Genomic DNA, 15,854 nt, shown 5'->3' with positions numbered 1-15,854 from the left:
TTTTGACACTTTTATATTATACGAAAATGTTAGTTTTAACTCAATACTCTTTTTCTCAATATTTTTTTAATTCAACCCATCGATTGTTATACATCGATTTAAACAGAAAGCTTCAAGCTTGAATTTAAAATAAGTTTTATTTCTTAATTTCAATAAACACGGTTTCTGGAAATTTTTTAATTAGCATCTTTTTTTACACTTAGACTATGCGAAAATAGGGGGATTACCGAGTGTATTTTGATAGCGTTTTAATTCTGTTTGATTCTGTCACAAAGTTTCAAAATGTTTGACTTCTTGGTACACAAAGGGTTAATAAAAAATAAAAGTGAAAAATATTTACCTGATTAAATTAAGAATATCAATCTCGGGCATCATAACCACATTATGTTTATCGACAAAAATGACGTAATCTCCAGGCAAGATTCCCGCCTTATCCGCGGGGAGCCCCTTTTCGACCCTTTCAATTCTCGGAGGATGCGTCCAGACCACCGAGAATCCAAAACCGGTCTTCGGTTGTCGCATCAACTTTTTGGTGGTTGTGAAAGGAGTGCGACCGTTCTTATTCCCGGTCGCTTTACGTTGAAGAGCGGCTGGTATCGCCTCAGGACCTTCCGTTGGATCCAACTCCAAGTACCTAGCAAGAAAATATCTTAAAAACGAATTATTTCAAAAATTACTTATTTACCTGAGAAAAAGATTCTCATCCGCAAGCTTTTGTTGTTCGCTCAAGGCGGCTTTACATCCAATTGTTGTTTTTCGAAGGTCTTCGAGGTCTTCACCGGTTGTGAAGACTGCCGTGGCAACTTCATCGATACTTGAATGACTATCACACATCGTTTTATCAAGATGAGGATTGTAATCCGGTAGAATGTCCAGGGTCATCGGAACATTTTTACATCTTCCGGTGGATTGTGGAAGTAGGTAAAAGCAGCCTTTAACATCCTAAATAAAAATTAACTTGTTTAATTTAATTTCTTTTTAATTAAAATAAAATTTACCTTTGTAATGACATTTTCGGCCGCAAAAGACATACATCCCAAGAATTCGCTTTTTCTGCAAAGAAAAATTTAATAAATTCGGTTTTAGGTCAATTATTAATTCGATTTAGGTCAGTATACCGGGATGGAAAGAAAAAATAGCTTACTTATCGATTAACCTCGTATCACGCAGTCTGAAGGTTTCCTGGACATTTTTAACCCCGGGGTAAGATAACTAGACGTCAAGACTTGGTTTATCCGCAATGCGCTTTTTTTGCAACACTGGATTGGAGTCAAAAAGATCGCGATAAAAGAAATCGAATTGTTTTAAATGATTTCAAACCATTGGAAATAATAAATTAAAACGATTTTTAATTTGATCAAAACATAATTTTATCGCGAAATTTATTTTTATTTTTTTGATGATATATATTTATTTATATTTCACAAATCGTTTTAGGCACACCTTAACCTTGCTCGAAGAGGGTCGAGGAAAAGCCACACGAACGCCACTGATTTCGGGTTACAGGGACTCTAATGTTGCGATCGCATCGATCCTGAGCGGATTTTGCGCAAATCGTACACTCCAACAGAGTTGCGCTATTTCTCCAAGAACCGATTTTATCATATTCTATTATTAACGATAAAAAAATCGTACAATTTTGAAAATATTGATCTTTTAAAGAAATCATAAAATTTTAAGTTGTTTTTAATTTTCGGCGCCTCACCTTCGTATTCTATCTCGATGCCAAACTTCAATATAAACCCTTTCGTAAACGTCTTCGTCCCGAAGAACGGCTAAATTGAAGGTGTGGTTGAAGGTCGGCTTGTTGGATTCGGCTTGGACGGCGGTCCTCTGTAAAGTTCCTCGTCCTTTTCGATTATCGCGTTGGCTCAAGGAGACCTTTCAAAAAATAAAAAAAATTGAAATATTTCTAAAACCACATAAAAACCACCCCTTACACAATTAGTTACGGTTTAGAAAATAAAATAAATATCCCCTCTTTAATTAAGTTGCGGTTTAAACCTATCATTAGACTAATTTGAATTTTTTTTGTTAAATAACAATTCAATTTGTCCACAAAACCGAAACATATCTATTTTAGTTATTAATGGTGAAGTTGCGTGTTTTACGCTTAATAACATAACATACACACCGAAAATGAAACGAAACCACAAAGAGAGTCACTCTAATTAGAGTGGGTATCTCAAAAGATATCGATTACAAAGTTCTAAACTTCCAAGGTGACACGTTGCGTCAATCTTTATTTTAGTTGAACCTCGAAAATTAATTAGAAACGAACAATTCTCGAATAAATAAGGTTTTCAAGACGTGGCGCGTTTAAACCTAAATATAAATCGTCAAAAAGGAAGGGTAAATTCCCAGTCAGCTGTTGCTACGCGTCAAGGATTCTTGTAGCTGCCAACCCTTCGCCTTCAACCGTAGGCCAGTTTCAGCTAATCGGTTTTGAATATGATTGAAACGGCCCTCTGATCCCGAGGGAAAAGCGAGATGCAACCGCGACGCATCCGTTTTTGTATTTGGTTGGCTGAATGCGTTCGCACTGGATCTTTTGCATCCAGACGCAAACAGAAAGAAAAAAAGTGAAAGGAAAAAAAAGGTAAAAAGAAAAAGGGCAGACGTCTGCTCTTCCGTTACCTTCCTATCCTTTTGAAGACGGCACTCGTTATTTATACGCTACAATAAATTCAATTTGTAGTCCGCGGTTCCACCCCGTGGGGACCTAGGGGACAAGAAAACTGACCCCCTTCACGATTTGAGATTTATTACTACCGGATTTTTTAGTACTTACATATTTTCGAATTGGAGGGATCATAAATTTTCTTTTATAATAAACGTCTACTTAGGTACTACCGAAGAAAAAAGATTAAGATTTAAAATATAAATTAATTTTTTTTTATTTATTAAATCTTATCACCATGATTTTACATTTTATATGTTTAAAATTTCAACGAAAAATTCCTGAGGATGTCACTATTTAGGTAATGAAACTGGTAAAAATATAATAAATATAACTGTTTAGGTGTAGTTGTTATGAATTATTTTATGATTCTTTTTCCTCAGCCTGTTTTCATCCACTGCTGGACATAGACTCTGCTTTTAGCTGTTCTTATCCATTCTTTCCCCACCACACCTATCACATTATCCATCCACCTCTTCTAGCTTCTCGTGGTCTCTAAAAGGTTATTCCAATTAACCCTTACTACTCGACTCATAACATCTGTCACTTGGATTATTCTGCGAAATCGTTATTTCGAATCTTCCAGCTTGCTCGTTTTATCTCTTTTTGGGTTACATTAAGTTTCTGCAACCTTCCTTGTGAAAGCCATGATTTCAAGTCACCGGCAATATGCAGTTGTCACACACCTTTCATTTTAGGCGTTTCGGTATTTCTTTGTTTTTCAGCATAAAAATGAGATTTCCAAACGATCATTGAATCCGCCACTTTATTTCAGCTGGTTGATTTTCTTCGACAATTTTAATAGTGTGACCAAGATATATATGTATATCATATAAAAAGCTAGAAACAAGTTACAAGAAATGTTTGAAATGGTAGCCGTCCGCCTCTTTGTACATCTTGAGGAAAGAGACTGTCCATGTGCTTCCATGTCCTAACCGTCTTAGCCACCTGTCTTCGAATATTGAGAGGTGAGTTCCTAGGATACTTCCTGGGTGCAATGAGACGGACCTCCATCTAGTTAATACCAACAGCTTCTTATCAAGTACCAAGAGAAGTTATACAGTATGTAAAAATTCAGGTAACGTTTTGCCATCAAACACTGTCATAAATGACGTAAGAGAACCTGCCTTCCATCATAAGGCAAAAACGTTGAAACTAAACCTAACCTCATAGTTTGTTTTTCGGATTGCATGCGGGTTGACGGAAGCCCAAATTGTCCATATAACTTTTTTCAAAAAGTGTTCATCTTCTTAATAGCGGATTTGACACAAATTCAGTCGGTCGTCGGGATTTTGAGGATGAAGGTCTTGCACTAACGAGAACTTGTACTCGTGGAACTAATATTTCTTCAAGATCCTCTGCACTGAACACCTACTGATTCCCACCTCGAATTGAGGCATTAGAATTGGCTTCAAAAATTTTAAACATCCAGTCGGTTAAACATGTGATTAATCCAAAATTGCAAAAATGTTGTTTCCATTCTTCTAAATTTACTTTTTGTCATCGGAGGTAAATGTGGATAGTTTTCATTAAGGTGTTATTTTGAATAGCCCGTTATTTCGGTAGATGTCACTTTTGAAGCTGTCATTTTTTGACATTTGACAAGTAGGAAGTACGCCATTAATAAAAATGGAACGATACACGCATCAACAACGCATTGAAATTATTAAAATTCAATATAAAAGTGGTGAAATTTTGGCAGAGACGGTTCGTAAAAGTCGAATGCGAAGCACCTTGTCGGACCGCAATACAGATATTGGTGGAAAAATTCGAGCTGTTGGGATAAGTTAGTGATGTGAAGAACAAAACCCGTACACGTCGCTCAAGAACAGCCGAGAATATTGCTGCTGTAGCGGAAAGTGTTGAAGAAAAACAGGTTTGTCCATTCCTCGTCGTTCTTTGGAATTAGGCATTCCACAAACGTCATTACACCGTATTTTGCATAAAGATTTGGGTCTTAAGGCTTATAAACTTTAGTTAACACAAGAACTCAAGCCGTCCGATCATCAACAACGTCGCGTCTTTGCTGATTGGGTCGTTGAAATGCATGAAAATGATCCGGAATTTCATCGAAAAATCATCTTGAATGATGAGGCCCATTTCCACCTCGGCGGCTTCAACAAGCAAAATTGTCGCATCTGGGGCTCGGAAAACCCAAGAGTTATTGTTGACAAGCCTCTCTATCCTCAACGTGTGACTGTTTGGTGCGGTTTATGGTCCGACGGAGTCATTGGACCTTACTTTTTCGAAAATGAGGCTGGAGCAACAGTTACGGTGAATGGATTGCGCTATCGAGAGATGAGTAATGATTTTTTATGGCCGGAATTGGATGGTATTGATGTGGACAACGTTTACTTTCAACAAGACGGTGCTACGTGCCACACAAGCAACGAAACCATTGATCTTTTACGGGAAAAGTTTCCGGACCGTGTTATCTCTCGAAGAGGTGATCACAATTGGCCACCGAGATCTTGCGACTTCTTCCTTTGGGGCCACGTGAAAGACAAGGTGTACGCCAACAGCACAGCGTCGATTCAAGACCTCAAAGATGGAATTCGTGAGGCTATTGAGGACATAGGGCAGCCACTTTGCAATTTGGTTATGGAAAATTTCATGGAAAGGATATTGTCCTGTAAGCGTGGTCGTGGTGGTCATTTGCCTAGCGTTATTTTCCACTATTATCGGCATACCTTCTTCTTTATAATGAAATAAACATCCGATCATTTATACTAAAAAATGGCATTTTTCTTTGAATATCAAAATAACACCTCTTATTGGAAAACCCTGTATTATTTTTTTTTATTTTGATTCTGTATTGAAATATTTTCTTGTAGATCATTGTGGTCCTTATCTTGTGCAGTTATAGCTTATGAATGTATGATTAAATTGAGATTTGTAAGTTGAGTAATCAGAATTTTTGTTGATGCGAAAGCTGTTTTTGGTTCTGCCCTAACCTGCACCACACTCCGTTCTTCCCCTGACAAACCGTTTCCAATTTTGCATCTTTGCTTGCAAAATTTATTGCACTTGCAACATCAGGCTAATAATCCACGCCGAATGGCGTCATTAAAACATTACATATCTGCTCGCTTTCTGCAGTATCCTTGATTTCGGCATTCTGACTTCTTATAACTATTTGAGAATCTTCTCCATATTCTATCTTGTTTTTCAAAACTTACTTCATTCGCACTTATTACTTTCTTACCAATTTATTTTGGTCGGTTAAACACGTGATTAATCCAAAATTGCAAAAATTTTGTTTCCATTCTTCTAAATTTACCTTTTGTCATCGGAATGTGGTTAATGTGGATAGTTTTCATTAAACAATCTGCAAGTTACTATGCACACTATGCATCAATATGATATGTGTGCATTTCTTAAAATACCCTAATTATCTCCCAAACTATTAATGTTAGGTATAGCACGTATGGGATATAAAAGATGTAAAATGAAACGGTGAAGACGACTAAGTAATAAAATATGGGGGTTGCCGTTTAAACAAATGAAGTTATGGTACTTCCAAATTTCGAAAAATTAACGTGCCATAGTAAAGTGATCAAACGATATAGACAGCCCTTCTCGGCACCAAAACTGATTGTACTTAAATTTTTATTTTGGCCAGAACCCCATAAACGTCTAATAAACGGTCTTGCTGAGACATCGTGCACCAAACTGGAAGCCCGTGTAGAACTTCTGATTTCAAGTCGAAATGAAACCATTTTTTCCGATCGGTCTTTGTTTTCGAGATAATCGACTTTAAAGTTTTATTTTCAGTGTTGTAGGTAACAACTGAAAGTTTTATAAAAGCAAAACGTAGCTGAAGTTTGGTGCTCTACTTTTAAATAGCCCTGTATTTACATTACTTTAATATTGTATAACTGTATAATACTGTTAATACTGTATATGGATATGTTCATAAATATGTGCTTACAAAATTACAAAATGTATGTATTTGTTTTAGTCCATAAAATACAATGGAGAAAAAAGTTGCCAGTGGGGCACAAAAGCGAAAGATAAAAAGAGAAAAGGATGAAAAAAGAAAAAAGTTACCAAAAATAGATACATTCCTCCAAAAATTGAAAAGAGTAGAAAGTGTGGAGACACAGGAAAATGTTTCCACTCCAGAAGTAGAAATAAGTGCTTTTGGTTCAAGTACTGCTGGTTTAATAAATACAACACAACATCAAAAATCACAAGTGCTGCACTTCCTAAATGAAAATGAGGAAAACAACGACGAAGAAAACTCAGAATTTAGAGATCCGGATTTGGGTTATTATGTACAAAATAACATCAATTTAACAGATAAACTTAGACGGTTTTTAGTGGGTCTAGACGATACAATAAACAAACCACAAGGACCATTTCCCAGAGATCCGATGCAGAATAATCGTTGCTTTTCTGCAAAATTTTTCACATGCATTACTAAATATGGTCCAGTTCCTCGATCTTGGTTACACTATTCGAAAATTCTTGTTGCAGCTTACTGTAAACCATGTTGGTTATTCTCTGGCCAAAAAAATCAATGGTGTACTGGTATGCGTGATTGGCAAAGTTTTTCCAATAAGTTGAACACTCATTCTCTTACAAAGCATCATATTGAAGCGTTGGCAGTGCATAAAATTTGGCAAGAAAATAAGACAATAGACAAATGCTCAGAGGAGCTTATTCGCCAAAATGAAATCTTTTGGAGAAAGGTTCTAAAGCGTTTGTTTGATATTACTTTAAAGTTGGCAAGAAATCGTACTTCATTTCGTGGCCATTCAGAAAATATCGGAGATGATTATAACGGCAATTTTATAGCAGAAGTTGAATTATTGGCTAAATATGACAATATTTTAAAACAAGTAATTGACATGCCAAATGGATCAGTTAGATACTTAAGTCCCAAAATTCAAAACGAACTAATTCAATGTGCAGGGCAAAATCTTAGAGGAAATTTAATGAGTGAAATTAACAATAGTTTATGTTATTCGCTTTTATTGGATACTACCCAAGATATAGTGAAAAAGGACCAATTAAGTGTAATGATTAGACATGTGCATATTCTAAGAAATGATCGCTTAGAATCTCAAGGGTTTCAAATTAAAGAAACTTTTTTTAGGATTTTTTGATCAAACAGATCTTACTGCTGAGGGAATGAAAAATAAAATTCTATCTATATTAGACGAAATGAAGATACCAATTGAAAAATGTATTGGTCAAGGATACGACGGAGCGAATGTAATGAGTGGTATATACAATGGTCTGAACAAAAAATAAAGAACATTCAACAAAATGCAGAGTACGTTCATTGTGCAAGCCATAATTTAAATCTTGTCAATAAAGATGTGTCCGCATTTTTCGTTACACTCCAAGAAATATATTCATTTTTTGGAAATTCTATTAATAGATGGGATTTGCTTTCAAAGTTCACAGGCGAATCAAATGTAACTTTAAAAAAATTAAATCCTACTCGATGGTCTGGAAGATTGACTTCTCTACTAGCTGTGAAACTACGTTATTTAGATATTATAAAATCTTTAACACACTTGATGTTGACAGAGAAAAAAGAAATTCGTGATGAAGCTCAAAACATAAAAGATAGAATGGAAAAATTTGAGTTTATTTTTATGTGCGTCTTTTTGCATAAAATTCTAGCAGATATTAATTTAGCTTGAAAAGTTCTACAAAAGAAAAATGTAGATTTAGATGAAGCCAAAACTGTTTTGAACCAAGCTTATAATAAAGTTTCAGAACGTAGATCAAAATTTACTGAAATAAAAGGTGAGGCTGCAGAAATTGCAAGAACTTGGAATGTTCCCCTTGAGTTTCAAAAGAAACGACAGCCTAAAGTGAAACACCATTTTGATGAATTGGCGAAAAATTATCACTTTTCTTCAAGAGAAGATATGTTTAGAGTTGGAATATTTAATGTTGTCATAGATACTATTTCACATCAACTACATGAAAGATTTAAAAGCATGGAAAAATTAAGAAATTATTTTGGATTTCTGGATCCACAAAGATTATCAACGTTAAAAGACAAAGATATTTTAAGAGAATGTAAAAAATTACAAAAGAAGTATTCAACTTTTTTAAGTGAACAATTTTCATTGCATTTTATTCATGTTCATTCGCTTTTAAAAGACAAGTTAAAAGAATTGCAAAGTGTAAAAGATTTTGCTAACTTAGTAATGACCAAATATAATTGCTTAGAAACTGATATATCGGATGTATTTTCTGTTTTTATATTGTTCTTCACACTCCCTGCAACAGTTGCTTCTGTAGAAAGATCATTTAGCAAGTTAAAAATAATAAAGGACTATAGAAGAAATAGTATGGGACAATCGCGGCTGAATAATCTTTCTATATTAGCAATTGAAAGCAGTGAGGCTAAGAAAATGGATTTAAAAAATTTAATAAGTATATTTGCAGCGATGAAATCTAGAAGAAAACAACTTTTGTAATAATTTAGTTCTTAGTTCTTGGTTTTTTGTTAGTAAATTTGAAAATAAATAAGTATTTTCAACTTAATTTGTGTTTTTTTTTCTGTATACCATAATATGTATACATAGTATTACTACCTTTGCTATAAAGACATATTTGGGCCCATATTTTCTAGTTACGCCACTGTGTATAATGACTTACATTCTACTTGTACTGGCTTACATTTTTTTTTATTTTGGTTCTGTATTGAAATATTTTCTTGTAGATCATTGTGGTCCTTATCTTGTGCAGTTATAGCTTATGAATGTATGATTAAATTGAGATTTCTAGGTTGAGTAATCAGAATTTTTGCTGATGCGAAAGCTGTTTTTGGTTCTGCCCTAACCTGCACCACACTCCGTTCTTCCCCTGACAAACCATTTCCAATTTTTCATCTTTGCTTCCAAAATTTATTGCATCATTAAAACATTACATATCTGCTCGCTTTCTGCAGTATTCTTGATTTCGGCATTCTGACTTCTTATAACTATTTGGGAATCTTCTCCATATTCTATCTTATTTTTCAAAACTTACTTCATTCGCACTTATTACTTTTTTCTGATTTCTGGATTCTTCTTCAGGATCTTAGTTTCTTCTTGTGTTCTTGAATCATAGCACATCGAAACTGGTGAGACTCAATCATTGTGGAACTAGACATGGTTGTCGTGAACCTCGAGGTTATTTCACTAAAACTCCAGTTGTTAAGAAAATGTTGGATGAATCCGTTCTGGACACATCATCCCGATAAGTCTTACTTGAACGATATTTACAAGGTGCAAGATTGCACCAAAAGAAATTGAAACTCCCAAATAAAAACAACATGATTTTTTAAGACAATTTTTTATGATTGTTTTTAAAAGGTTTACAAACACCTTTTACACCCAAAATATATAAAAGACGTTAGGCTGTTATTAGGTCGTCGGTGAGTTAATAAGAAATTCGAAGGGGTAAGAATTGTTCGAACGCGAGACACGCCCCCAAAAAAAACACCGGAAACGCACGTCGCGATCGCAAAACTTCCATTCCGCAGCTGTTTGTGTTAAACACGCGTTTCGATTGATTTACAAGCGAAATCTCAAATTATGTCCGCCTCGAAAATAATCAAACTCACCTTAATATAAGCGTTCGCCGGTTTTCCATCCGATCTGAATAAATTACCACACCGGAAAACTGAAAAAAAATAAATTTAAGGATTAAAATTATCTAATAATGATACTCAATGACAATAATTACTAACCTGTTAATAATAATTCGTTGTTTCGAAATTTAATTTCTAAATCCATCCAACCGGAAATTGAGTTATTTTTTTGGTTAGGTGGTGAATCGAAGAGTAAACACCTCCTAATTCCCGTGCCATTATTAAAACAAGGAGTCGTTTCGATTAAATCTTTTTTATTTCCTAAATCTTTCTCCATAACACTCGAATCAAACGAATTATCATCGTTAACATCATCGTTAATTGAAAAAGTTGCGTTTAAATCTTGATGTAATCTTTGCGGTGTCCAACCGGAACTTGGTTTTGCTTCGTCATCAGTAAACCTTCTTCTTCTAACACATTTTTGCCTTTTTAATGTAAATAAGCTAGCATCATCTTGAGATAAACTCCTCTTTCTACTTCTAGGTCTAATATCATCAACACATCTCTCATTAAAAGTTTCCTCGAGGTTAATGATGGTTTTATCACAGTTAATTATCTCAGGTAATTTACAGATTTCATCAAAGTTCGATCGAAATCCAGAATCCATCGAACTTTTATCGGAAAAACTAATACGTTTTTCTTGTTTAGCGTTTAATAAATTTTCTTCGCGAGATTCGTTAAGTTCATTTTCAAGCTCGGTCATTCTAGTTTTTTTAACCGGATGTTTTTTATCATCATTCGTCCCAGAATTATCTAATATAACATTTACAAGTTCATCTAAAGATAGCTCGTTTATGTACGATGAGTTTTCGTGTTGATCTTTTTTCGAAAATCGTAAATCTAAAAATCTTTGTACTAAAGGTGAAACTTTTAAATCTTTTTCATCAATATCTATCGTACCTTTATCTTCAGGCGATTGAATAAAAGCTATTTGATTTAAAAAATCATTAACGTGATCAATTTTCGGTTTTTTATATGGAGGATCATCGTTATTTGTTGTTGGCAAAATTCTCGATAACAACGGAATTCTATTAACAACATCATTCTTGATATTTTCGTGCACATTTTTATTCAAATCATCGTTACATAAACAATTATCCCCCCTAATATGCGAATCAACTGATTCGAAAGCTTTAAAATAATTAATCGGGCAATCTTTATGATTTGGATCTAAACACCGTTTTTTCTTTTTATATTTTACATGTTTCGGCGAAAACAATTTTTCCCCATCAACACTTAAAACTTTCGTTTTCGTTTCTTTCGGCGTTATATTACTAACATCTCTTAAAGCTTCAACTTGAAAATAATCATTCGATTTAATCGGTGTCGAAGTAAACCGATTTTCTTTATCATGGCTCAAATTTAAACTCCTTCTGTTATGATTATTATTCGATCGTTTCGTCGTTGATGATCTTCTAGAAGTACTCGAACGTCTTCTTTTAGGTTTTTCCGATGATTTTGGTTGTTGTGGCGATTGAAGATCGTCTTTATCGGTCGCTCGTTTATTAATTACGGTCCATTTTAACATTTTGAAAGATTTCTTTAATTGTTTCTGAAAAGAAATTTTAAATTGTATTTTAATTTTAATTGTAAGGGACGGTTAACGTATGTTATTTCAAAAGAACGAATTCTTTAAGGGGTGGTTAAGTTTCTGTGACGCATTTTAAGTCGTCATGTGGTTGGATCAATTGCCTGTGAAGTTTGTGGGTTTTTATTTTTAAGTTGTTGGGTTTTTATGAGTTTCTCAATGATTTATAATTTAGAAACTATCCCGATTCTCTATTTTAAGTTTAGCTGAGGCGTAGAAATGCATTGATCAATTTTGAGGTAATATGAAATAATTATAAAGCTTTGGCGCATTTAGAGCTGTCTGTACTTTCTACTATACAAGTGTATACAAGAAATAATCTGTATAAAAAACGTCGCAATCCGCACTGTAGGATTTTTAGGTACACTTTAAACTTATTCATCCAGATGTGAAGTTAGAAGTTTAGTGAAAAGTGGTGCTGTTGAATTTTGTTGTTCAAGAAGGTATTTCTTTGATAAATGGTTATTAAGTGTGATTATTACAGATCATTTTAAAAAGAAAACATTGAGCTTAAATTTAAAATAAGTCTCATTCCTTAATTTCAATAAACATTGTTTCTAAGAATTTTTAAATTAGCATCTTTTTTGACTCTTTTAAATGTAAGTGTTGTTTCAACATTTTTGTTCTTAATATTTTTCCAATCAAACCCAACAATTATTATACATCATTTTAAAGAGAAAGCTTTGAGCTTTAATTTAAAATAAGTTTCATTCCTTAACTTCAATAAATACGGCTTCCAGGAATTTTTAAAATAGCATCTTTTTTGACACTCTTAGGTTATACGAAAATGTAAGTTTTATTTCAACTTTTTTTTTCTCTATATTTTTCCAATCCAACCCAACAATTATTATACATCATTTTAAAGAGAAAGCTTTGAGCTTTAATTTAAAATAAGTTTCATTCCTTAATTTCAATAAATACGGCTTACAAGAATTTTTAAATTAGCATCTTTTTAACATTTTTAGGTTATTCGAAAATGTAAGTTTTGTTTCAAAATTTTTTTTCTCTATATTTTTCCAATCCAACCCAACAATTATTATACATCATTTTAAAGAGAAAGCTTTGAGCTTTAATTTAAAATAAGTTTCATTCCTTAACTTCAATAAATACGGCTTCCAGGAATTTTTAAAATAGCATCTTTTTTGACACTCTTAGGTTATACGAAAATGTAAGTTTTATTTCAACTTTTTTTTTCTCTATATTTTTCCAATCCAACCCAACAATTATTATACATCATTTTAAAAAGAAAGCTTTGAGCTTTAATTTAAAATAAGTTTCATTCCTTAATTTCAATAAATACGGCTTACAGGAATTTTTAAATTAGCATCTTTTTAACATTTTTAGGTTATTCGAAAATGTAAGTTTTGTTTCAAAATTTTTTTTCTCTATATTTTTCCAATCCAACCCAACAATTATTATACATCATTTTAAAGAGAAAGCTTTGAGCTTTAATTTAAAATAAGTTTCATTCCTTAACTTCAATAAATACGGCTTCCAGGAATTTTTAAATTAGCATCTTTTTTGACACTTTTAGATTTTACGAAAATGTTAGTTTTAACTCAATACTCTTTTTCTCAATATTTTTTTAATTCAACCCATCGATTGTTATACATCGATTTAAACAGAAAGCTTCAAGCTTGAATTTAAAATAAGTTTTATTTCTTAATTTCAATAAACACGGTTTCCAGAAATTTTTTAATTAGCATCTTTTTTTACACTTAGACTATGCGAAAATAGGGGGATTGCATATTTTGCCTTTACCGAGTGTATTTTGATAGCGTTTTAATTCTGTTTGATTCTGTCACAAAGTTTCAAAATGTTTGACTTCTTGGGACACAAAGGGTTAAACAGTTATGATGTCTTACTCGCAAGCGACCTCGGCCTAATGAGGCAGAACCACAACATTCTAAGTTTAGCTAAGGTCTTGAAAGCAAGCAACCTGGAAATCCCAACTTTTTTGTAAATTTAGCCGAGGTCGCTTTTTGCTGAAGCAGTGCAGAATGTGATAACCTGGTGGATTCCTTGACTTAATTAGATGAAGTTCTAGACTATTTGGCCAAAACATGAAATTTCTCTTCTAAGTTCAACTTAGGTTGCTTGCGGCCGAGGAATAGCATCTTGTTAACCAGTTGTGGGATGATATGATACAATTGTATAGCATCTACCACAAGAAACGGAGGCTTTATCAAATAAAATTCTTTATTTTCTCTTCTGAATTCGGAGGTTGCATGCGATATTCTCTCCTTTGAGTTTGGCAGAGGTGCAGTAATCTATTAATCAACCCAATCCTAAGCTTAGCTGTTCATTTGCAGCTGAGATGTGTTGACCAATGCAACCTCGAGATTTCTTGTAATAATAATCAGAAGTCTTGTAATGTTTGCAAAACCTTTCAAGATGTAAGGAAATGTTTCTTTCTTTAAGAAAATTCTTTAAAGACTTAAAATGAAATTTAATTTTTGCAACTTTATCATAGATCTAAAATGATACCGTGAGGGTGAGATCTTAGATAAAACGGCAGACGTCAATAATTTAAAGTCATTATCGTTGTCATTTGATAATAAAGCCACCTGTATAATAATAAAAGATCCGTTACCCGTATCCCTTTTCTTATTCCTCTTTCGTTTTTCGTGTTTAGTTGATTTTAAATTGAATGGTGGGTGCAGGTGAATACAAGAAGGACAACCGTTTATGATGGTATAATGGGTCACCTGCCACGTGCCACAAGACATTCCTTGTAAGAGTACTAAAAATCTAATTAATTCTAGCTTTATTTAAAAAAAAAATTGGGTATTACTCATAGGAATAAATAAAAAAGTCACCCTCTCTTATTTTACTAGAGCACATATGTTGCCGATAAATATTGAATTTGAAATGTATCTTGATCGTCCGAGTCTAATTTAAATACGCTGATCCGCCAAGCGTACACAACCAGGTGAGAGTACGTTATGGTTCTACTATATCTACATAAAAGTACAGCTACCAAAAAAGGCCATATGGTTTTAGCTCATGATTGACATATGCTGGTACTTGAACCGTGTTGACTTTTAAAGAGTCACGCGATCGCCGAAAAATTAATATATTAAGAGATATCAACAAATTAATAATTTTTTTTAAATTGTATAAAATGTTGAACCCCTATTTTATATCCCCAATTCGTGAGAAAACTATAGGTTTTGGTCGAACTGCCTGCGAGCACCTTTAGGTCCGGGAGTCATTGTGTTATTCAAAAATTAGATCGCGTATTGTACCCAAGAGGGTCCCGAAGGTTAGGTCAGGTTTACCTCGACAACTTTCAGCTGGTGTTGTTGGGTACTTTCCCCTGGTTTTAGCGGTTCCATGGGTACACTATACGGGATTTCGCGCTTTTTGACGTTCCCTCCGATCGGAAGAGAATAAGAGAAGAATAAGATCGAAGGTACAAAAAAAGGGCCTTCGGAAACTGTAACGGATCTAGACCCGGATTTCTTATTCGCAACATCTTTTTAATTTTTTTTATTCTTACCTGAAACAAACCCTCGAATAAGATAAAAAATGTGATGTTACATTTTTTTTTATAATTTAAACGTACATATTTTAATGTTTCAAATTGGATATGATTTATAGAACATCATAAAACAAGTCTTACTTGAACCCTTCAAGAAAAATGACCTGAAGCATGACACAACAAACCTTTTCCTATTACAAATAGATCCCTTATCCAGAAACGGGCCGTTAAAGGGTGTTTTCAAACCAGTCTGATTAGAATCTTTGTGGGAAACAAGGATTAACTTGCATTATAAATCAAATAAAAATCAATACTTTAATTATAATATTAAAAAAATATTAATAACTAAAAGTTGTCATAAAAATTATATCTTACTAATTCATTTGATGATACTCCAGAAAAGTTCCGCACTAAAATCACAAAACACAAGTTCAATTTCAACACTGAAATTTAAAACACGAGCGAAGTGAAACCGGCAAGTGTCCGAGAACGTGTGAGC

The 15,854-nt window shown here is 33.6% G+C and overlaps 1 protein-coding gene across 3 annotated transcripts in view; it reads right to left on the bottom strand.

Moving 5' to 3' along the window:
* The window catches only part of LOC111413719 (Protostome-specific GEF), a 24,614-nt gene extending 8,760 nt beyond the window's left edge, over positions 1–15,854 (bottom strand). For all 3 annotated transcript variants that reach the window (XR_002706205.2, XM_023044784.2, XM_023044785.2), the window contains exons 1-7: positions 15,731–15,854; positions 10,383–11,835; positions 10,257–10,315; positions 1,706–1,881; positions 999–1,053; positions 686–942; positions 341–634 (exon numbers count right to left, since the gene is read on the bottom strand). Coding sequence is in view for 2 of the 3 variants with exons in the window: in XM_023044784.2 (XP_022900552.2) it covers positions 341–634; positions 686–942; positions 999–1,053; positions 1,706–1,881; positions 10,257–10,315; positions 10,383–11,811 (2,270 nt within the window). In the remaining variant the exon portion in view is untranslated. The remainder of the gene's footprint in view (positions 1–340; positions 635–685; positions 943–998; positions 1,054–1,705; positions 1,882–10,256; positions 10,316–10,382; positions 11,836–15,730) is intronic.

This window comes from Onthophagus taurus, chromosome 10 (assembly GCF_036711975.1).
Source record: "Onthophagus taurus isolate NC chromosome 10, IU_Otau_3.0, whole genome shotgun sequence".
Classification (NCBI taxonomy): Eukaryota; Metazoa; Arthropoda; class Insecta; order Coleoptera; family Scarabaeidae; genus Onthophagus; species Onthophagus taurus.
This window is presented reverse-complemented; position numbering and strand designations above follow the sequence as displayed.